General features: G+C 49.1%; 5 protein-coding genes across 5 annotated transcripts; 2 read left to right on the top strand and 3 right to left on the bottom strand.

The window, feature by feature from the left end:
• Positions 1–1,161: 1,161 nt before the first annotated feature.
• Positions 1,162–2,205, bottom strand: UCRPA7_3233 (putative catechol o-methyltransferase protein; the record flags this gene model as incomplete). The annotated part of the gene is made up of 4 exons (XM_007915832.1): positions 1,162–1,222; positions 1,386–1,402; positions 1,455–1,687; positions 1,740–2,205. 4 exons carry the CDS (start codon positions 2,203–2,205, stop codon positions 1,162–1,164), a joined length of 777 nt encoding a protein of 258 aa, XP_007914023.1.
• Positions 2,206–3,466: 1,261 nt separating this feature from the next.
• On the top strand, positions 3,467–5,087 carry UCRPA7_3232 (putative 2-epi-5-epi-valiolone synthase protein; the record flags this gene model as incomplete). Its single annotated transcript, XM_007915826.1, has 6 exons — positions 3,467–3,796; positions 3,848–3,894; positions 3,959–4,307; positions 4,359–4,453; positions 4,721–4,928; positions 4,980–5,087. 6 exons carry the CDS (start codon positions 3,467–3,469, stop codon positions 5,085–5,087), a joined length of 1,137 nt encoding a protein of 378 aa, XP_007914017.1.
• Positions 5,088–17,899: 12,812 nt separating this feature from the next.
• On the top strand, positions 17,900–18,373 carry UCRPA7_3231 (putative duf1479 domain protein; the record flags this gene model as incomplete). The annotated part of the gene is made up of 1 exon (XM_007915764.1): positions 17,900–18,373. One exon carries the CDS (start codon positions 17,900–17,902, stop codon positions 18,371–18,373), a length of 474 nt encoding a protein of 157 aa, XP_007913955.1.
• Positions 18,374–20,122: 1,749 nt separating this feature from the next.
• Positions 20,123–20,899, bottom strand: UCRPA7_3230 (hypothetical protein; the record flags this gene model as incomplete). Its single annotated transcript, XM_007915784.1, has 1 exon — positions 20,123–20,899. The coding sequence occupies one exon, from the start codon at positions 20,897–20,899 to the stop codon at positions 20,123–20,125; it is 777 nt and encodes a 258-aa protein (XP_007913975.1).
• A 971-nt stretch (positions 20,900–21,870) lies between these two features.
• On the bottom strand, positions 21,871–22,401 carry UCRPA7_3229 (putative helix-turn-helix-domain containing protein type protein; the record flags this gene model as incomplete). Its single annotated transcript, XM_007915821.1, has 1 exon — positions 21,871–22,401. One exon carries the CDS (start codon positions 22,399–22,401, stop codon positions 21,871–21,873), a length of 531 nt encoding a protein of 176 aa, XP_007914012.1.
• Positions 22,402–23,177: the final 776 nt, after the last annotated feature.

The following is a 23,177-nucleotide window of genomic DNA, read 5'->3' as shown; positions in this document are numbered from 1 at the left end:
GGCAATGTGGATGGATTGCAGACAAATATGGCCTTTCATGGCAGGTCGTCCCAATTATCTTGCCCAAGCTTTTGGGGGGTCCCGACAAGGAGAAGTCAGACCGAGCTATGACGGAGATGATGAAGATGAAAAAGCTTGACATCAAAATGTTACAGGAGGCTTACGATGGTTAGATTACTACTGTCAGAAACATGCATCGCAATCGATCATTTGAGAGCTGGTCTCGCATGTCAAGAGAAATGTCAATTTCAGATGCCCGACTCGTCTACTGCCAATATGAATGCAATCCTCGCATTTGTTCTAACGACTGGCTCGGTTTGTGATTTCAATACTCGCCTTACCATGTTGTCTCCTGTGAATACAAAGGCCCCTTTTTGTCTTTGCCAAATGTAACCAGGTGACCACCTCGATGCAATTTCTTTGCACAGTTCGAATCGACGTAAAGCTATTGCTTTGGCGTTCCGGAAGACTTTGCCTTTGCAGCATCTTGTTCTGAGATCTCTTGGCCTATGGCTTTCGCAACTATTTTAAGTCTGTTAATTGCTTTCCATTCATTTTCTGTGTCTTGAGCCTCATCATCCATGCGTTGACGGAGGCGATCCACAATTTTCTTGAACCATTTCTCCATATTCCTGTCTCTTTCGTCAGGATCCTCATCGTCTTCGAATTGAAACATGGATTTCGGTTTCAACACCGCTTGACCCGCCTGAGTCGAGCTTGATTGCTCAGAGCTTTGTTCAGCATGATGACTATGTGGATCAGCTGCGGCTTCTTCCATCTTGCTAGGTGCGCCATGCTTGATCGACTCTATAACCCTCTCGTTTGAGTCCTGGCCGATCCGACCCGTCTGCTTGGAGTCGCTAGACATGCTGTCTCATTGAGGTGAGAAGTAAGGTGTTTATTGATTTGTTTAATAATTATTGAGAGCACTTATGGGCTTAAGACTCTTCTGTTTCACTCATATACGAGTCTTGAGATCTTTTTTGTACTTATCTGAGGTGCGATGATTCTGATGCTATTTTCTTTTGCTTTATTGCCAGAAGTGCAGGCGTTATATAGTTTCCAGAACAAGACAATGTTCCTCACTGTCATTATAAGAGCGCAACAATCACCACTAGTACAAATCCGTGACGTGTCGAATGATTCATATAAACCCAGTGATTAGTATGAATGAGTAACTAGTTCTAGGCACTCATCCGAAGTTCTGATCTTGTTCAAGACTCTTTAGATACATGGGAATCTTGCAACTTGTCAATGCCACGTTCACTTGTGGTCATAAGTTCTGCAACCAAGGTCGTGTCGAAACTTTGGTCAGCTTTGCTAACACAGCATCATACCCCTGGATGATCCGAGACCGGATGCACCAGCCAATTCTCGACACCAACACATCGAGTGATTTCCACTGCATCCTGAAACCAATTAGCTGCGAACCATTCAACAATGGCTATACATACAGCAACACCACTCGGCTCCCACCCTTCTACGAATTTGCTTTCGTATATCAAATTTGGATTGCCATTTATCAGATCATCCCGCGAATTGGCATCTTGATCGCCCTCGGGAACATTTTCATGGTTATTGTCGAAATCGTTCTTGACCATCTTTGAAAAGGCTTGAGTGCTTCTTCTCTTCTCGTCAATTGTGCTCCTAACATATTTAAGATACGGCGGATTGCCCGGTTTAACAACTGCGATTGTTAATTGAGGTCCGCACAGGAGATGCTGAATAACAGCACTGACCGTTATCTGCGGCAATTACAGACCCAGCGCCCACAAGATCGAGCTCCTCACAGAGTTTCAAATCTGGAGTGTAGGCCGGCTTGTAATGATCGAGGAAGAGTAGGTCAATACGCTTCAGATGGCCTTTGGAGAAGAGCCTACGAAGGGATGCGGAGCTCTTGCCAACCTCAACCTTCACAATGTCTCGCAGACCAGCTAGGTCCACAAGGCTATCAATAACGGCGCCGAATTCTGGATTCATTTCCAGGCTTAGGTATTGCTCACCCCCTGATGCTCGTAGACCAGCACCAAAGGCAATCGCAGAGTAGCCGACGTATCCGCCAAGCTCTACCATAACCTTTGGCTTCACTTTGGCAATCAAGTCGATTATGATCTTGGCTTTGAATTTACCTACGTTCATGAGGTATTTCTTTGTCTCCCCGAACTCATCTATGGCGGCGAGGACCTTCTCAGGATTTCCGCGCATTTCATCGATATGAGGATGATTGTACATAAAATGCAGCAGCTCGATCTCACGGCCGTCGTTAAACTGCCACACTCACTATCAGAAACCATCGTGCCTCGTGCATATGCGTACTTACATACACCTCCTCCTGCGGCTGATACGCTCGGCCCTGGAAACTCTTTTTGGAGGCCATATTCTTCGGAAGTGCGGCTTAATACTACTCTCAGATTAGTGAAATCTATTTCCTTTCAATGATAAAACCTCAGAGATTCAACCCATAGAGCACCCGTGAAAGCTCAGTTCAATTTCCGAACAAGTGCTAATGTACGCACGCCGCAGTGGTCCCGGTGTGAAACCTGTGTGTCAGCCGCGGTGGGACAGGGGCGGAAATCATGTGTCATCACTCCATGTCTTGCAGTCATTGACCGCGCTCCGCGTGGGGAAAGTCAACAACGAACCCGGTAAGACACGGTATTAAACTATCTGGCGATTGGTAAAAAGACAGATCCCCTACAGCCGTGTTTACGTCGCGTCATGCCATGCAGTCGCACCATTTATCCCCTGCGTCTCTAGTCCACTCTCCATAATCGTCTTTGCCATAGGACAGTGCGCTGCTGATGCAACTCACGGATATTGCTACAGGAAAAGTAGGCCGTGTTAGCAATGAGGCTGTCATCTAGGAATCATCGAACACGAAGATTGATGTGATGTACTGCTCATCTTGTCTCATACAGGGTCAACCACAACAATACCTTGGCGATGGCTCCTGCCTGTACAGAGCTGCAGACCTTCTTCTCTTCACTGCTTGCAGACTAGGTATGTCTCATGAAATCGGTGCCGCACCGAGGGTAGATCTAGGTTGTTCGGGAAGTCTAAACAGTCACCGCAACCTTTATGTCCTGTCTGTTCTCCCACGTGCTGATCCTAGATACAGGCCGTAGATTATGTAATTCATAGACAAATTTAGAGTCGGCTGCAGAGGGATATGTAGCAAAGGCTATTTGTCGGCTTTGAGGAGCATGCTGAAGGGGCCCGTACAATGCTTGATAGCTGCGGCCTGCTCATGAATTTCGATACTTACGCATTCAGCAGTAGTGACGACATGACATCGATCAGATCATCCTTTCTGGCCGGATGTAAAAGGTACTTGTTAAGTTTAGCCGGGCTGTTATAAGTTCAATGCCCTCCTGGTTGGCTCTCGGGAAGGCTTGAGGTGTCAATCTTTATCTTCTATCTCAAAACATTTCAAAATTTCAACTTCCTTACTTTCTACCATCTAAGCATGTCTGACCTGAAAGCATCCGTGACCGAGACAAAGCGAGGCTTTCACGTCGAGGGCTACGAGAAAATCTCATATGACTTTTCTTTTGTGGATGGGGTGTTCGACATCACCAATCCTGGGCTTGCCGAATGCTATAAGCCATGGGGTAGAGTCCTCGCTGTCACTGACAAAAATGTCTTTGGCATGTATGGCCAAAAAATGGAGCGGTACTTCGAGCATTACGGCCTCTCGTTGAAAGTTCACAAGACATCGATCGGTGAAAAGGCCAAGACCATTGACACATTCTTGAGCATCTGTGATTCAATGACCGATTTTGGAATCATTCGAAAGGTAAATGGCTCGTCGAAATCCTTTGTTCGAGGGAGACTAACTTGGCAACAGGAACCAGTGCTCGTTATCGGTGGCGGGTTGGTTACCGATGTTGCTGGGTATGGTTTTTCACATAGGTGATATGCAAACATGGCGAAAAGTCCCCTAACAGTCTGTTCACAGGTTCGCTTGTGCGGCGTACCGCCGAAATACCAATTTCATCAGGGTACCCACCACAGTCATTGGGCTCATAGATGCTTCGGTAAGTATCAAAGTTGCCGTTAACTACGGTGACTATAAGAACCGACTTGGAGCATACCATGCCCCAATGCACACTTTCCTTGATTTCACATTCCTTCGTACCTTGCCTATTGCACAGGTTCGTAACGGGTTCGCCGAGCTCATTAAGATCTCGTCGTGCTCACACCTTGAGGTTTTCAACCTTTTGGACAAATATTGTGAACAATTGATCGAGAGCAAGTTTGGCCGCGCCGATGACTCCTCCAACGAGCTGCGCCACGCTGCGGACACCGTGAGTTGTCTCCTCAGGTTCTGGTACAGTTATTTGTGCTGACATGGCTAGATTAATCGCGAGGGTATCTATGAAATGCTCAGATTGGAAACACCCAACCTGCACGAGTTGGGCCTAGACCGTGTCATTGCTTACGGTCATACATGGTCCCCGATGCATGAACTCATGCCTGAGACACCTTTGCGACACGGTCATGCTATTTCAATTGACATGGCATATTCGGCTACTCTTGCACATTCACGAGGTTTGCTATCCGATGAGGAACATAAACGGCTATTAAATCTCTTCTCGAGAGCTGGATTGTCGATTGATCATCCTCAATTTGACGAAGAAGTCCTCGACAAAGGCACAGCTGCCATTCTCAAAACTCGAGATGGAAGCTTGCGTTTGGCAGTTCCTAATCCATTGGGAAGCTGCACCTTCTTGAACAATGTGTCGGCCGAGGAACTCAAGGCGGCGCTGCGCAAGCATAAGGGTCTCATGAACGAGTATCCCCGATGTGGTGAGGGAATCGAGGCTTACGTCGATGCTAGTGACACCGGCTACACTGATAATGACAACGGGAAACTAGGTGTGGAGGCGGCTGCTAAGGAGGTTGGAATGCTTTCCACCAGCCAAACAGTGAGCGGGGGATTGAATGGCAAAATGAACGGTCATGAAGACAAATTTCAGAGCAATGGGAACAACAGTGGGAACAATGTGAGCGAGTACGTGAACAAGGGGTTGGCTCAGAGCACCGTTAGAAGCGTTGACAATGGCGTTGTTGATGGAGTCCGCTAGAGGCGAACAACTACTAGAAAAGCTCTTGAATTTCCAGATTTGATTTGCGTTGTCACTACAAGCCCAGTAAACGTATGGAGGTAAGAATGGTGATCGGATTTTGTCACACCAACTGGAGAAATTCACCTAGGACTATGCATGTTTAACGAATGTCATCCCTCTCTTAAAGTCTCTTGAAGTTTCTTGATCAATAATGGTTGTGGCATTCTAGAAATCCAGATTAGACGCTCGTGCTGATTTTGAATACCGACATGACGAATGGTGAGGTAAACGACTGAACGCGAATCTCCTCGGAACGCCACAAAGTTTGCGCCTAATGAACTCTAGGGAACTGCGGCTGAAGACAAGCTTCATCCTTGCACCACTAATTACGTCTCGAAGCGGTGGAACTAGATGATTCATGACTACACTGATCAAGCTTCTTTGTCTTAAAAAATCAAGGGGGGAGAAAAACGGAGATCGCGGCTGGGCCCGTTTATGGCGCACTAAATGTAAGCAGAAGTCAGTGATTTACGCCATAGTTCTATTGGTACCGCATCGTATACTCAATAGCCGAATGATTCTGAAGATATCAGTGCTAGTCTTTGAGCATCCTACTAGACAAGGGTTGACAAGCAATTTCTCCATGTATTTGCCACGTTCACTTCATCTTTCAATCTCGTCAGTGCCATAATGCCTCCTGCTCCTCTGCACGAGATATTGCGAAGCTACTGCTTGATATTCCTCAGCGTATTGGCGCTCCCTGTTTCTCTCTTCCTAGTCTGCTTTGCCTCTATTCTAAGGCGTTTGGTGCCAAAGCCCTCGTTTCGCAGAAAATGTCAAAATGATCCATCCTTCCAGGAGCGTACCGTTCTCGTGACTGGCATTGGTATGACAAAAGGACTCACACTCGCCCGAGCATTTCACCAATGTGGACATCATGTCATCGGCGCCGACTTCGAAACCTCACGTCTTCAATCACCAGGACGTGTCTCTAATGCGTGCGCGAAGTTCTATCGGCTTGATATACCTGTAAACGGCCAGAGGTATACTGAACAGCTACTTCAAGTCGTCAAGAAGGAGCACGTGCACTTGTGGGTTTCGTGTTCAGGTGTTGCCACGGCGCTTGACGACGGGCGGGCACAGGAGGCAATAAGAAATCTGACAGATTGTTGCTGCATTCAATTCAATGCTGAAATAACTGCTCTCCTGCACGACAAAGCTACATTTCTGCACTATACCCAAGAGCTTGGTCTACCGGTGCCTCGCACATATAACCTTACATCTACAGCGGCAGCATGCAAAGTCTTAGAGGACCTCGAAGAGAGATCTAAGCAAAAGAAACAAGTCGCTGCACAACGTTTCATACTTAAGCCTGTTGGGGTGGACGACGCGAACCGCGGAAACATGACACTATTACCACTGTCGACTCCTATAGAAACTGTGGCCTACGTGAAACGCTTTCCAATAACGAAGGACAACGCTTGGATACTTCAACAATATATTCCTGGTGAGCAAGAGTATTGTACACACGCCTTAATCGTGTCAGGCGAAGTCAAAGTGTTTGTGGCTTGCCCGTCATCAGAGCTCTTGATGCACTACAAAGCCTTGGCCCCGTCAGATCCGCTATGCTGTAAAATGCTTGATTTCACTCGCAAGTTCGCTGCTCGTTGTAAGGAAGAGTTTGGGTCATTCACCGGTCACCTTAGCTTTGATTTTATGGTGGAGGACCATTGGACTGGAAATTGGTTCGAGAAAAAGCTCTATGCCATCGAATGCAACCCTCGCGCTCACACTGCTGTGGTGCTATTTGCTCAGGAGGGGCCAGAAATGCAGGATATGGTACAGGCATATCTTTCAGTGCTTGGTAACAGCATCTCAGCTGGAAGTTGGCCAGGAGAGTCTTCAATGCGCAAGAGCAAAATAACCGAAGCATGCCTCGAAGATGTTATTGTTCCTCCCCTAGACACGAGACCACGGTATTGGATAGGGCACGATATGACAGTTTTTCTCTTACTCCCCTTTTTGGAATTTCTCAGATTTCGTCTGAGCTTGGATGAACTTTTGAAAAGCGTCAGAACGTTTGCAAAACATCTATATTGCTGGAATGAGGGGGCTTTCACTGCATGGGACCCCTGGCCATTCGTCAAATTATATCACGATTACTGGCCTCGGGCCATCCTTTTTGCTGCCTGGGAGAAACGCAGGTGGAGTCGAGTAAACGTTAGTACGACTAAGATGTTTGCTATTTAGAAGAATGCATTTCGAAGTCTTCCTTCATAAAAGCCCCATATAAAATTCCAGAATCCGTCAAGAGCTTCTGGATTTCAATGCATTATTATTGCTGTGCTCCCCGAACCTTGGCCTCCCACAGTCGCAGATTTCCCGCAACCTTAAGAGGTACTAAACCCAGCGCTAAGTAAAGCGAGCACAAAGAGGCGTCAATTAGACTGCGAGACTTGTTTACTACAGTAGTGATGCTCTACAGCGAACATTACTTCAATGAGAGAAAAGGGCAAATGGCAAGTCAATGAAACGTATGCAAGCCAACAAAATTTGACCTGTTACAAGGTACTACATTGCTCGAACACTTGTTACCTCCTTTATCCTTTGAGTGCATGATGAAAGAATCTTTCAATCGTGATCTCTTTATCATACATACCAACCACGGGCAACAATGTAGTAAATAAAAAGCTAGGAGAACGTAGGCTATAAACGCTTTGTTCTATTACTAGTTTAGTTTTGACCGCTCCCTGCATCTTTCAACTGTCCCAGTACATAGGCTATGTGTCATGATTTATCTAGGTTCACAATTACCACTCACTTGGGTATGCTAGGCAGGGAGGGTGCTCTAGCTCGTGAAGCCTTTCTACTCGTTCCAGATAGAGGTTTGCCACCTGACAAACTCAGCATTCCCCGCCATGAAGCGCCAGCATATATGATGACTACTTTCATGCTTAACAGATTGTTTGGGCCGCTACAAAAGTTCGACAACGTCATCAGTGCTCTCGCCAATTTTTGTGTCTGTCAGCACCAGCATGCGCAGCAGGAGGCAATGATTCGTAAGACTATGTTTCTACCACGGAAGCACATGGACCGATTTGATGAGGGGGAAAAGATTACTAGAATGCCGATTTTGTTTGCTCAGAAGAATGGGTTGAAGGCCGTGATTGAGGCTTTGAATGGAGCAGATGGAGCGTCACAAGGTCCTTGATTTTTCTGCTAGACTCCTGGGTCGGAGAGCGAGGACTGGGTTCATCTTCATTTATGTTTGGGGTGATGATAGCTTAGCCCCTTTTTTGAAGGAACATGCACACCCACCGCGCACTCACTGCACAGTTCAAAGCAACAACAACAGCGCCCCTCTCAAGAAGATGAAAATGACCCAAGGGCAAGACTCGGGGAACATTTTGAACTTGTCACGTAGCATATATACCACTTCAGATGACTAGTCAGCTGGGGAAGATCTTCCTTTTGCTAGGTAGCTCATTTGTGACAAAACTGAAATATTTTCCGGATGAAGTGTTGAGATATGAGCAACGTCTTTAGAGTCATGCAAAGGTAATGGCATAATAGCGAGCCCTGGCGCTAGAATCTGTACGAGAAGTTCTAGATTCCTTGTCCAGATGAGCGGAACCACCGAACGTATGCGATCCGTCAGAATCTGAGGAACTGAAATTCGGTACTTAATAAATCTAAGCCCGCTACAGTATATGAGCCATGATCGACACAAGGATTACACAGTCCAGTCCCATGACTGGAGAGAGTGGAACTGAGATTGAGATTGCGGAGCGCAAAGTGCAGGGTCAAGACGATCATCGAAAGTCAACGAACACCTCCAGCAGAACTGTGAGTCGCGTCGCGTCGATGAGAGTCGAAAACAACCGAGCACTGTCATGATGGACAATTGAGGCGTCGCTATGGAAGCTGGAAACCACCTGAATAAGTTAGGTGGACTTGGCACATTCATTGCGAGTCCCGAGAGCTACGTTAGCGGATGGATACAGCCGTAAGCTAACTGATAGTCGTAGGGGTATCTATCCACCACGATTTCTCCGGAGCTCGAGCTTTTAAGAGCTGCTCAACCATAATTGATCTGAGCCACGGATTTGCTCAGTGGAGATTGTGGAAATAGAAATACTATTCTATCGGGGCGTAGGTTCTGGGGCAACACGTGTGCAGCGTCTGCGCTATTGGGGGGTCGGAGGTCGTGGGGCGAAAAGGAGCTGTCAGGGAGTAGAAATAGGTTGTTGGTATGGAGTCCGGTTTAATGCTTGAGCGCAAGTGAGATCGCCACCATTCGGCCCTTGACTGTGTGGGTCCTCTTTTGCTTCATCTGACGGTGTCAAGTTCTGGCATTCTAGCTAGACTCGAAATCTTCATAATCTTGAGTCTAGAGCTCTTGTCTCGGCCGAGTTTTGATGATGCCCGTTATTCAGATCAACCGGCAAGGTCGGCAACTTCGAGGCATGTAGGCCCATGGCAGAAAAGGAAGAGAGCGAAGCGAAGTCGGGGCTAGACTAGCGACGAGCTAAGTTGATTGCAGCATATATAAGAGAGCCTCGAAACATGAATGGAGATCGGCTGGCCACACCATATTTGGCAATAGCACCAAGTTCAGGGCCTTACCGGGTTAAGACAAGTTACCAGGTCCCTGGGCTCCAGTCCGCTGTCAATTGGCGCCACGCCATTCCACTCCTCTCGTGCCTCGCCTCGCTTACTCAGACTACTCCATACTCCCGGCCAAAGTCATATGAGAAAAAGGGTTACAACATACGCCTTAACCCATTGGCATAGGCTGCATCGTAGCGTATGCCTCGAATGGTTCTCTAGAAATGTCTCTTCATAATTCATGAACGCCACAAGTCCCTCGATTTTGCCGAAAGAATGGCCAAGAGGTTCTAAGGCAGTATGTGGCTTTTCGTTCCAAACGCGCCTGGTCTTGTAGCTGTTTTCGTTGAGGCAAACCGGCAAATATATGTCTGATTAGTCCACAGATGGCTCAAAGGCCGACACTTCAAAAGCGTCACCTCGCGCCCTTCAATACCGGAAAGATGAGTCTTGTTAGCATCAAAATCTTCCGACCCAGTCATTCGTTCATTCGAGGTCACTCCTTCAACCCATCGTAGGTAGTTTCAGTGGCCAGGCTTATCCTGGCCGTTCATTCTTTACTTTTTTCGCACAGCATGATGGTATCGATAACTCACACCTTGTTGCTGGCCACCGGCTTAAGCTGGAGCCTGAGTGCCGCAGCTCCAACAAAGACCATTCTTTGGCCAGCGACGTTTACAGGTAACGAGTATGAAACAGCCAAGGATCACTATGATAGTAAGAACCACCACTTCACCTCATAAATGATTCGGTTTTATATATACTGCATTACTAATATTCCGATCTACTTGAATAGTCGACTTAGTTCCCGAAGCAGATTGGGCTTCCATGACTATAGCACAATTCGCCGCTTATGATGCTATTGCTATTCCGGATACTGGAAGCTGCAGTTTGGCAGATATTCAATTCGCTATTGACTCTAGGACGAAATGGTCAGCTTCTATTGGAGGAAATATTTTCGTCGTCAATACCAGTCCTGAAAGCAACTATCTCGAACCAGCTGCTACCACCGTGGTTGAGGAAGGCTTGAGCTATGTTACCGATGCCTCCACCACTGGTCTGTATGTTTCATTAGGTTGCTATTATCGTGATACTTATCCCCTTTACGACATGGTCACCCTTCTGGATCAGTTCGGTTACTTCTACGCAATGAGCCCCCGTCAAACAGGCCCGGGATGCACGGATGCTGCTCACGTCATGAGCTCGGCCATTGCTCTGAATGACTTGTCCGACTCCGATATGAGTAACTGGGATCCCTGCAGCGTTGCAGCTATCTTTACCGATTGGCCATCCGAGTTTAACGTTGAGGCTATATCTACTGATGCAGATGGACCGACTCTGACCACTGACACTGGCTCCCAAACGGTAGCTAGTGGCGCTCCATATATTCTTGCTCGAGTCTACACCTCCACTGGCTGTGGCAATGGGCTTTACGAACCGAATTATGGCGAGGAGTGCGATGCTTCAGCAAATGGGGATCTCGTCTGTACCTCAGACTGCAAGTGTCCATATGGCGTCGATGACGCCTCTGCAGGCATTTGCAGCCCCGAACCAGTCTGTGGCAATGGTTTGATCGAGAGCACTGAGTTGTGCGATAATGGGGCTTCAAACGGCAGACTCGACAATTCATGTACCACAGCATGCCAATGCGCCAGCACCAATACCCAAACAGGTGACTGCATTGTCACACCCAATATCTGCGGCAATGGGTTATACGAAGATCTTTATACTTCAGGCCCCTCATCGGAGCAATGCGATGCTGGTCCAGACGGCGACACAGTTTGCAATTCCAGCTGCCAATGTATTTACGGAGTGAGTACAACGCCAGGGGAATGTAATCCCGCTCCTGTTTGCGGAAATTCCATCAAAGAGACGAACGAGCAGTGCGATGACGGAGGCAGCCTCAACGGTGTTGCAGGTAATGCCTGTGGTGCCGATTGCCAGTGTGTGCTAGGAATCGATTCTACAACGGGAGAGTGCCTTCAGCCTAATGTCTGCGGTAACGGCTACTATGAGCCAGAAACTGCTGATGACGAGGAATGCGATTACGGCTATTACAACGGCCTCACAGATTCTACTTGCTCAGCTGACTGCAAGTGTATCTACGGTGTCTCAAACTCTGAGTATGGTTATTGCAAATCTGCACCATATTGTGGTGACGGAGAGCTTCAAGATGGCGAGGAGTGCGAAGACCCTCTTCCTAAACGTCGTGACCTCGGCTTCAGTAAGCGGTATACATGGTCCGGTGACGAGACATGTACAGCGGAGTGTAAATGCCGTTATGGTTTCAACACAGCGACACAAGCGTGCAATGGAATTCCGGCATGCGGCAACAGTGTCACAGAGTCGACCGAGGAATGTGACGCAGGGCTGGAAGGTGACGACGTGTGCTCAGATGCATGCACTTGCATCTATGGTCTTGATACAGATACTGGGCTTTGCAATCCCGTGCCGGATATTCCTGAGACCTGTGGCGATGGCATTTTCGATTCCGAGACCGAGGAGTGCGATTACGGTATTACGCAGACTGGCTACTGCTCAGTTGGCTGCACCTGTATTTACGGAGTTGATACCACCTCCGAGGTTGCCGGAACATGCTTGTCAGAGCCAACTTGCGGTAACGGAGTAGTGGATGACGATGAGGAGTGCGATCCTTACTCCTACAGCGTCATTCGCCGCGAGCCTACCAATGAGCTCTGCTCTTTGACATGCCAATGTCTTTACGGTTACAACACTACGTCTTCGGACTGCAATCCTTATCCTTCCTGTGGCAATAACATCCTTGAGCTGGGCGAGGAGTGCGATGCGGGACTGAACGGTGATGATGTTTGCTCAACTGACTGCAGCTGTATTTACGGAATGACTGAGGAGAAGACTTGTATTCCGGCTCCAAATCAACAGACAACTACATCTTCGATGACATTCTCGTCTACGACTATCATTAGCTCCACAAGCTCAAGTGTGGCCACGACGACACCTGTCAGCTCCTCGCAGTCTTCGTCCGTGTCCACAACGGTTGGTATCACAGATATCGAGAGTAATTCAAGCCCAGCTGTGACAAGCGCTCGCTTTTCCAACTCTACGCAAACGCAAGTGCCCCAGACACAATTGTCTCAGACACCCATTCCCACACCATCTGTTCCCCTACCGTCTGAATCTACAAGCAGTAGTACTTCCGCTGGCGCCACTTCTACGATTGATCCTCTACCTGCGACAATTGGTATCTTCAACTTCCTTGGCTGTACTGGCTCAGACCAGAACTACCCCTCGTTTAGTCTGGAGGTCTCTAGTGGTGAGATGGACCTGGAGCTGTGTACCACGGCCTGTGAGGACCATGTCTATGCAGGAGTGCATACCACGTAAGTATGACCTTCCTCCTCAAGAAGCGAATCACTGATCATACCCAGCGACTGTTATTGTGCTGATAACTTCGATAATGTCACCACTGTCGCTAAAGATCTTTGTGATACCCCTTGCCCTGGAAATCCCGCTGAGAACTGCGGTGGTTTCCGCGATGTTTCACGTCTAGCTCGTCGCCAGGCGGTGGTTCCTGATAACGCTCTGTTAGCAGTCTATGTCAACCCTGCACTCCTCGCAGCTATTACAACGGTCACTCCCACTACTTCAACCACGGTCTCAAGCACGACAACTGTGACTGCTACAAATGATCCAGCGCTCATCAGTGTCACGACAGCTCTCACAACAGTCGTGACCACCCAGACCGCTATCGCAGCGGCACCTGGTAGCACAACTACAACAACTGTCTGCGTTGGCGGCTACTGTAATACTGGCGGCTATATCTTCGAAATCTGCACCGGCGTTCCCGGAGTCGGCGAGATAGTCTTCGTGGCACAGCCCTGTAGCTGCCACGGAGGCTTCAGCTATACCCCTGCCAATTGTACCGGGGAGGCTTGTCTCGGAGAGACCGTCTATAAGTGCGTGCCTGTTACTGGTTCCACCAACAGTAGTGTCGTTGTCTATGAGCCTGAGGCATGCGAACACTGTGCTGGCGGCGTCAATTTCCAACCGGTGCCACCCACCGGCGGGGAGTCGACCATCGTAGCCAGCACGACGCTCGTCACCACGGCCAGTGATTCCATGAGCCCGGCGACGGCTACATCGACTCTCGTTGTGGTGGCTGGCGCGAGCAAGGCCGCTGCATACCTCAGCTCCATGCTGCTTGTCATTGGTGCATTGGCTTTACTGCTGTAATCTAAAATCTGCGTAGCAAAGAAGTTTACGTTAAGGTGTTTCTGTGGGTGTTTTTGAGCGATGGCCCGGTGTTATTAGTTAGGAGAATCGGATACTACTAGGTATGCTTGGGCGCCGGTCCGGTGTTATTGGCAAGGAAAAACTGGTACTTATAGGTATCTTTGGTACTGGACTGGGTTGCACTTTTACTTTCATTCATCTTACATATCTCATGCCGCATGCCCTTGCCAACGAGGAATTGAGGTCTTGGTTCTCGTAGACTCACCCGCATGCTATCAAGGCAGATAGAAGATATATTATCACTCCATTGAAGTTACTTGCTTGGGTTTGAACGTGCCGTGTTTTCTTTGGATAAATAGAACGTTGATATGTACTGAGCTTGTCACTGTGCCGGACGGGTTACCCATGTGAGACACGGCTCAGAGGCCACAGTGGTTTGCTAAGGCGTTCCGTTGACGGGAAGGGCGCGGGCAACGGTGGTGGCGCTGAGACTGGTACAGTCAATTGCATTGCATGTTTCTGAGACGTGTGCAAAGTTTAGAGAGTAGAAATCATAAGAGTTCATACTACTACTCAGGGGCTCATCATCGGTCAAGCAAAACCCCCCCCCAGCAACAACTGACAACCCAACCCTTTCATTTTTCTCCCATCCTATCAAGGTGCTAATTAACAGCCTACCAAGGCAGCCTCTCAGCCCTGTGTTCTTACTATGCTCCCGGATGTAGTAAATTCATATGTAAGCCACTTTTGTCCTATACATTGTCCGAAGCCCCTATATGCACCGCTTGCAATGGTCCCAAATCCAAACGCCTTCCATCCGATGTAAGACTGCAAGCAGTTAGAAATCTTCATCAATACAACTAGCGTAGCAATGAAATTGCTGATGGGCAATTGTGGATCGCTGTCTCATGAACTTTGATACCAAGGTGAAGTCCAATTTTGTGGGAACCCCATATCAAGGTTGGCCTCTAAGGCTGCATCTACTGCCCCAAGGTTGAAACCTCGATCGAAGTAACCAAAAAGGTCAATCTCATCCATGTTGCCAAGGAGAGCAGGATCAAGGGGAATCTGCCCGTTTTCTCCTGGTGCCGACCCGTCAAAAATGCCACCACCTGAGACGAGGTTTACATTTGCGACTTGATCCGACTCCTCCACATTTTGAGCTCTGGTTTGCCCTGCAAGGGGCAACGTTCTGTTGGAAACGGTGTCGACGGGCGTTGTTAGAGAGTTGGCTGTCTTTTCCATTTCCCTTAAGATACTCTCACCAAGGCCTGCATTCACACGGGCAGTCGTATACACCTCGCCAAGTCTTTTGAGCAAGGAAACAATGTCCCTAAACACAGTGCGGGCACGAACGCGATACATTGGCACTTTGCTGTGACGCATCTTGCGGTACGCCACGCTCAGCGAAACCGACACCGCGTACGGTATGAATGGAAGAGAGCAAATCTCTTCTGATTGTACGACCATGAAGATTCTATCAGCTGATAGAGATCTCCTTGCATTGATAGCAGGGTGTGGGAGATGAGCCTGCTCGGAGGCTGATGGGCTGAAGGCGCTTGATGGTTGGCGGCAGGATAGAACAGATACAGCATGATAGAATGTCTCTATGGTTGCTATGAATTCATTTAGCATGACCCACACAATAAAGGCATAAGATTGCACTACTAAACGGTCAAGATGAAGGATCAATGCAGTAGACTGACCTAATATACGCGGCGATGACTTCTCTGCCCCAGCATCTAAGGCCATTCCTTCGAAGACAGGGAGATCAATTGACTCTGCTTTGCGACTCTTCTTCGGCCGATATAAGTCAATAACCTTGTCGAGCAATTGTACTACGCGAAGAAATAGGCGGAAACAAGGCGGTTGTTTGTCAATACACTCGTCAAGATCTCGGTCGATATCTCGTTCGTGAAGGAGGCATGGTCGGCCAAAGAAGGCAGCCATCATCCGGTCCATAGCCCACAGAGCACAAAACAGTTGTTCTATGTTCTCGTCTTGTCGTTCTGGTCGGTAACCAAGTAGTTGGATGCCAAGGCTCTGAGTGTAATGAACGGCCTGGCTGAATAGAAGGCATGGCATATCGCGCTCGCTGGTAGAAGAGGGCTGATAAAAAAAAGACATCATTGTAAGTATGCGAATGTGGTCCACTCTACTAATGAGCATGTTTGCGTCCAGGATGGCGAATATTGCATGTGCTAGCCGTTGATGAAACTCTTGGAAGGATAGGAGCGAACCGTCGCGTTCGAGACGTAAGTAATTCGAAGCATCTGGATCGGTCGCAGCTGCTAATGCGATAACTTGGTTGATAACACATCTCGAGATTTTGGAAGGATGATCTCCAGCAACGTCTGCGGAATTGAACACCGGCAGCACTGGATATATTCTCTCCAAGAAAAGAGACCTCAATTGTTCGAAATCTTCGTCGGGTGGCAGTAGGTTTAGACAGTCTTGAAATATGAAGGTATGCCGTGTTCTATCCAAGAAGGAGCTCTCTTCCGAGCGGTATGACTGACGACCCATAATGGAAGGCTGCAACCAAGCTGCTGGATCTACACTCATTGGCCCTCTCGTATCGGGAATCCGCCTGGTCGCCCAATCACGTTCGATGATAGGTGCTTGAGGATCGTCTGAGTGGGTAGAGGGCATAAACCAGGTTCCGATATCACTTCGATCGCGATAAAGGTCAGTGCCAAGCGGGTAGTTGCTCGCCTCGATGAAGACACCCTCTGGATTTAAATCTCCCACGAAACGAGAAGTTGACAACTCGACTAATCGAGTTGCAGCTTCGGCTGATGCTTCCTCTTGGTTTGATACATCGTGCCCTTCCGACTGGGGGGAGAGCGGTAAGTTAAGAGGAGACAGCGACGGATGGGAAACTCTAGGCTGGCGGCCTCCCTGCGAACTTAGATGTGGATTGTTTTGCGTGCGAGTGTTATCGGTGGTATGCGTGCATCGCTTCTATAAGAGTGTTTAGAACTAATGAACTGAGTTAATAATGGCAGATATTGAAAGTAACAAACCTTGCGCCGCCGGCAAGAAGGGCAGGCTTGCTGAACCTGCTTTCGTTTCACTGGCAGTCCGTCGGCATCGGACGCCACAAATTTGACTGGTACCGCAGCCGTTATGTTTGCCATTACAAGATAGACCAACTCCTACTAGGCGATAACTGTTGGTGATCTGCTGTGGGCAGCACCGTCTCAGCGGAGGTTCCTCTTGCCCGGATCGTGCTTTTCGGAGTGCACTGACTGAGCGACGGTCATGAAGTCCTGGACATCCGTGGCTCTGACGACCTTGATATTTGTCTTTGAAACTGGGGCATCTTAAGATACCATGATTTTACTTGTGTTATCTGCCTCGCGCCGAGACATGGTGGACCTGGCTAGATCGAAGTTATTCTCATCAGGGGCTTTGTCATCCTTGAAGTTATAATGGAATCTTGTGATAGGCTCAAGTGCGTCAGCGACTTGGGTGACTTTTTTGCGCACTTCCTATCTTGGTTACTCCGCTTCGAGAAGTAAATTGTTAGAGCGAAACTAGTTCGACGTGCGGCATTCTGGCCAGCTTGCCCTGACTGTGAGATATCTGAAAGTACACTCCTAACACGGCATTGCCTACCGAGGCAACATCCCCGCAAATGCACTAGTCTATATCGGGCTCCTCCGCTCCTGACCACCATCTTTGTCCAGTAACTGGAAAGTCCCAAGACAACTGCTAATTACCAAGATCATGGAGAACTTACGCAAAGGAAGGCTCCCACAGCCCCAAAAGGGCAATGCCGACCTATTTGACCGCATTGAAGAGCCTTTGAAAGAGGCATTGGCGCCGCCGATTTGCTCAACCCTATGGGATATATAACCGCAACGGGCGGACATGTACCTGAAATCGAAATTGGACTTTTGATGCCCTCCCCAGCCAGAGGATCAGGAAGCTCGTAAGTCTTTCCGCTAGCGAGAGCTTAACACCCCGCTGGGTCAGCACCCTGTTCGCACCTATAGATCGCCGCAATGCTGAATAACACCATCAAGCGGGCCATAGGGCCGACAGCATCCCATGTTCGCACCCTCGGGATGGCCGCCATGAGCAGCGCAGGCGCAGCGCCATTGGCTAAGAAGGAGGGAGATATTTCTGATTCATTCGGTTCCCTGTCAGGCACAGAAGCCAAGCCGCTACCAGATAGCTTTCGCGAGTTAAAGCTATCACTTGTGGCAGGCCGGGAAGAACAGATCAAGGCTAGCTGGAACCGCCTACTGCAGCGGCTGAAAATCGAGAATGATATCGTGGCACAGGGTGGATCCAACGTCATCCCAGAGGTCCAGTATGATGAATTACTCGGCAACATTGACCGACTCAAGGATGAAATTCACAAGCGTGGTGTTGTGGTCATCCGGGGAGTCATCGGCGAGGCAGAAGCCCGTGCATACAAGTCTGAGATCGAGGAATATGTCCGTAAAAATCCCAGCACAAGAGGTCGGCGATAACGCTCTCCCTAGCCCTACGGGGCAGAGCTCTGCAGGGCGCTAATGAGAAGACCAGGCTTCCCCCCTAACGACCGTCAAGTGTTCGAACTGTACTGGTCAGCTCCGCAGATCAAGGCCAGGGCGCACCCTAATTTCATGAAAGTCCAGAAGGCGCTCATGCAGTCACTATGGCACGTATCCTCTCCTGATGCGCTCATATCTTTGTCTCAACCATTGTCATACGCCGATCGTCTTCGTATTCGGCAACCTGGAGACGCCGCTTTCGCCCTAGGTCCTCACCAAGACGGTGGCAGTGTAGAGCGGTGGGAGACCGAAGGGTACGGTAAGGGTGGGGTGTACGATCCAGTCTTCCGAGGAGAGTGGGAGAAATACGATCCTTGGGATGCCAGTGGCCGTGTAGATGCAGAGACGAACCTGTATAATGGCCTTGGCGCCTGCAGTATGTTTAGAATGTTTCAGGGGTGGGTGAGTATGAGCCATAGCGGTCCAAATGAAGGCACGCTCTTGGTCAACCCATTGCTACAGCTGTCGACGGCATATTCACTGCTGCGGCCCTTCTTCAAGCCATTGAAGCCTGTCGATCTCGATGTGGCAAGAGCTGGGTCTTCCGATCGCGATGAATTCTTATCACCTAGCAATTGGGTATTCACTGCTGGACATGAGATGACGAGCGACCTTCAAGGAGCTATACCAGGCCATGGAATGGAGTTTCCTGCTTTGTCTATGCACCCGCACTTAGAACTAGACAGGACAATGGTGCATGTTCCGAAAGTGAAACCCGGCGATTTCGTCGTTTGGCATTGCGACAGTAAGTATTTTCCTCCTCAGCCGACTTCCTAGTGGAAAATCTGCTCTACAGTGCTAATACACTCTAGCTATACACGCAGTAGACAAGGCACACAGGGGCCAAGGAGACTCGAGCGTACTCTACATCCCAGTGTGCCCAACAACTGAACTAAATGCACAATATCTAGTCAGACAGCGCGCTGCTTTTCTGGATGGCACGCCCGGCCCAGACTTTCCAGGAGGTAAAGGAGAGTCAGAACACGTTGACAGGCCCACAGAAAGCTTTTTGAGAGCTCACTCTGATCTTGTGGGTTTGCAGTCAGCGGGATTTGAGAAACTACAAGAAAGTGCTGGCGATAGTGCTGGCGCGAGGGCTGTGATTCAGAAGGCAAATGCTATTTTAGGGTTTTGATCGGCGTTAACGTAGGCACAGCGAAATTGGCTTAGCTTTGAAATCGGCGATTACTTGATTGCCTCTACGGTGCTAATAGTGATGCCTCTTCAGCTCGACAAACTTGCCGAGAAATAAGGGGTAGCAACACGTATGAGTTGTCGGAGTGACTTGTACTGATGTTGGCCTGCCTAGTCGTAGAGGGTGTGTATAGCGGTCACCTATTAGTTGCATCGTTGATCGCATGGTGTTGCTCTGTCAGGCGAAAGTCTATCCCATTGCAAATTCTCCGAGCAGATTATCAATGATATTGTCATCGGCCTTTGTAGACTCGTGTGCATACAACGCTGAGGCCAAAAAGCTCTGTGCTGGTCCACGGGTAGGACGCCATACGAGCATCTGTACTAGGTAAGAACATGGCTAAGGGGGAAAAGGTCGTTCAGACTACACCCTAGCCCTTTCGGCCAAGTCACCTGGTTCTCTTATTCTTGTAAAGCAGTCCACACTTTGTAAGCTAGACAATTTTCTTCCTAGGATTATTACCCCTAACTATTATCTCTCTAGAATATACCTCATCCCATGACCGTTAACGTGTGCACAAAACGAAGCTTACCTCCTTCGACCCGAAACTCATGACTGTCCGGGAGGTCTTCGAAGCTCAAGAACACATCTACTGCCCCGAGCTCCTCGTCGATAACATACCGCCGTTTCGTGAGGTTGATGTTGTTCGGTACCCCTACGTTACAACTATCGGTCGCAGCACCCTTTCCAGTATAGCTTCCACCTTCAAGACGCGCACACGGCGTACCCCACGGCACCTTCACACTCTTGTCTTTGAAATAATCAAGATAGGCGTCGGCAGCAGCTTGAATGACCTGGCGACTGTCGCGCTTCGAAGCATCGATAGGGCCCCAGTCTTCGCGCGAGGCCCAGTACAATGTCCCCGTGGCGTTGAATAGCCAGTCGCCCTTGTCTGTCACAAGCGTGTCAACAGCAGTAATTGATCCATTGGGTGCGTGAATCTGGGTTCCAATAACATATGGGTGCGATCCAGTCGCGACAATGAGCTCCGTATACGATGCACACGCTGTCGTGTCGAATGTGCTGCGGTTGTGGTCGATCTTCAACGGTGTTGCTAGGATACCGGCCGAGATAGACGCAGTCTTATAATTCTCGGTGTATGCTACCGTGGAAGACAGGCTGCTGATCGAAGAAGACTTGCCGGCCGTCTGAGCGGCGATATAACTATCTGCGAGGGTCTTCAATGATGCTCGATCGCATTGTGCGGACACGTTGACAGCGACAGCGAGTACACCGAGCACCGAAGAGAATATATCCGCAGATCGCATCTTCCTGAGTCTTCTTGAGAGCTTCGAAGGCACAATTGTACAACTTTCCTCGCTACATGGCATTGTTTACGGCCCATACGTGCGGCTGCTCATCTTTTAATATTGCACATTCGCATTACCTCTTCCCGTCGGTCATAACTGCATGTATAGCAGCAATGACTTTCATAGTTGTGCGGGGCGTGTTTCGGCACTTAGTCAATTCGTGGGGAACAGGACGTCGGGTATATTGTCATATATTGGCCTCTTTTCAGGAGAGTGGCTAAAATTCCGGGCCGGCTATTAGCACCCTCAACGGAGGCCGACACACCGATGACATCTTGCTCGGCGGCACTTCTGCAAATCGCGATATGTAACGAACCTTGAGCCGGTTGGAGGTTCTCCCAAAAGTGTTAAACACAGGGGCAGCATTTTTTGTCGCTGCCTCTTTATGGTCTTGCCGCATTCAATTGGCTGACAAACTCTTTAGGAGCAAATTTAGCTTTCTCAAACAAAATTATGAGTCTAGCAACTTGAATTTTTGTGTAACTTGAACGTGTTGGATCGTTCTTCTTCGTTATTCAGTAAATAGTCTCTAACTAGGTAGGACAACTTATACTACCGTGAACTGAATATTTCTCAGCCTTGGAAACTCAGCCCTGACCACGATATGTAGGTGCACAATACGATGCTTTTCATATCTTGTAAGCTGGAAAAGCTAGTTGCGAGGGCATGTATACTCAGGACCATTGTCCACTTCTCATATCTTCACCGAATGCATTTGTCATCTCGTTATTCTCGGTGGCTGTCAAATATGCCATGATCCTGGAGAGTTCATTAGGTTGCTGGAACTCTTTATTCGAGCAACTGTTGACTGCTAACTAGGTTTTCTTCGTCAAGAAGACAATTGTCCTTGTTCTATCTCGTTTGATGCTATTGCATTGCTCATTACCCCATAAAACGTCCGTATACATGGCCAGCCACAGCCCCTTTCCTTACTCAGTAGGGTATAGGAACTCGGTCAGGAAATTGGCCTTGCCGAGCGGCACACCCTTCATTCTCAAGATACAGTACGCCGTCTGTATATGGAAGTAGAACTGTGGCATGTTCATATTGAAGACGTAGTCCTTGGTGGACATGTCCGTGAGATTCCCCTTTCCAATCGGGACCTTGATGACATTCGCCTCCAGGCCATTGATCTTGGCCGGGTCGACCGACTTGAGCAGGTCGAGCGTCTTCCGCACGCGGGCGTGCAGCTCGGCCATGGTCTTCTCCTCGTCGGCCCAGGCCTCAATCTCCTCGCCGGTGATGCGCACGACGGCCTTCTTGGCCATGTCCGAGGCGATCTGCACCTGCCTGGTCAGCGGCAGCATGTCGTCGATGATGCGCGCCCCCGGGTACTCTGCGTCGGCGTCGAGGCCCTTCTCCTTAGCATGCTCCTCGGCTTTTGTGAGGATGACTTTCAGCATGAGATGGCCCCTGATGTAGGTGGGCACTGTCACCTCGTAGAGACTGAGACCGGCCATGGTGGATGAGAGACGGGAGTGTGGTGGCTGAACTGAGCGAAGACGACGACAAGATGATAAGGCTAGACGGAGATGTTTTGACTGAGCCTGAAGAACTGCAGAGTGGAGAGCCTTGAACATGTGATAGCCTCTTAGGAGGGATCTGAAGCCCTTTTATATCTCATGCGATCGTTATATATATTCTCCGCCTTTCTCAGTTGGCACACCCGTCCGCCTGAAACAACAGACCGCCTGGCGCCTCCATTGTACCAATGCAACGCAATGCGTCATGTCCCCTGCCCGCTGCCGTGCCCTATGCCTGCCCGCCCGCACGATAGCCTACCCTAGTTGGCCCAGCTACTTTACGGTGTTTACTAATACCGATTGTGCTGCTCCACAAGTGCGCAGCAATCGAGCATCGGCTGACAAATCCAGAAACGGGAATGTCGCCGACGTTTCATCGTTGCCCGGCTGCTTGCAAATCGAATCAAGAGCGGAGGGAGGAAAATAATCAGAGAGCAAAAGGAATGAGGCGAAAGGCGTGAGATAGACAGCAGTGAGATTATATCGTGAAGTGTGTCAAAGGAAGGAGAGGGTGGTATAAGTAGAAGGATTGGACATTGCTGTGTAAGAGCCTCAGGAACCACCGCGGAAGTGAGTGTGTGGAGATCGGACTGCCGCTTTGGGAGGCGACAGGCCGCTGACATTGGTGAGTTTGCAGGTTGCGCTATCAAAGTCGCGATGATGCCATCGTCCTGGGCAGCGCTCATTCCCCAGACTTTGCCTTCATCTTGCAG

Source organism: Phaeoacremonium minimum (genome assembly GCF_000392275.1).
Source record: "Phaeoacremonium minimum UCRPA7 unplaced genomic scaffold PA7_03_scaffold_265, whole genome shotgun sequence".
Lineage (NCBI taxonomy): Eukaryota > Fungi > Ascomycota > Sordariomycetes > Togniniales > Togniniaceae > Phaeoacremonium > Phaeoacremonium minimum.
This window is presented reverse-complemented; position numbering and strand designations above follow the sequence as displayed.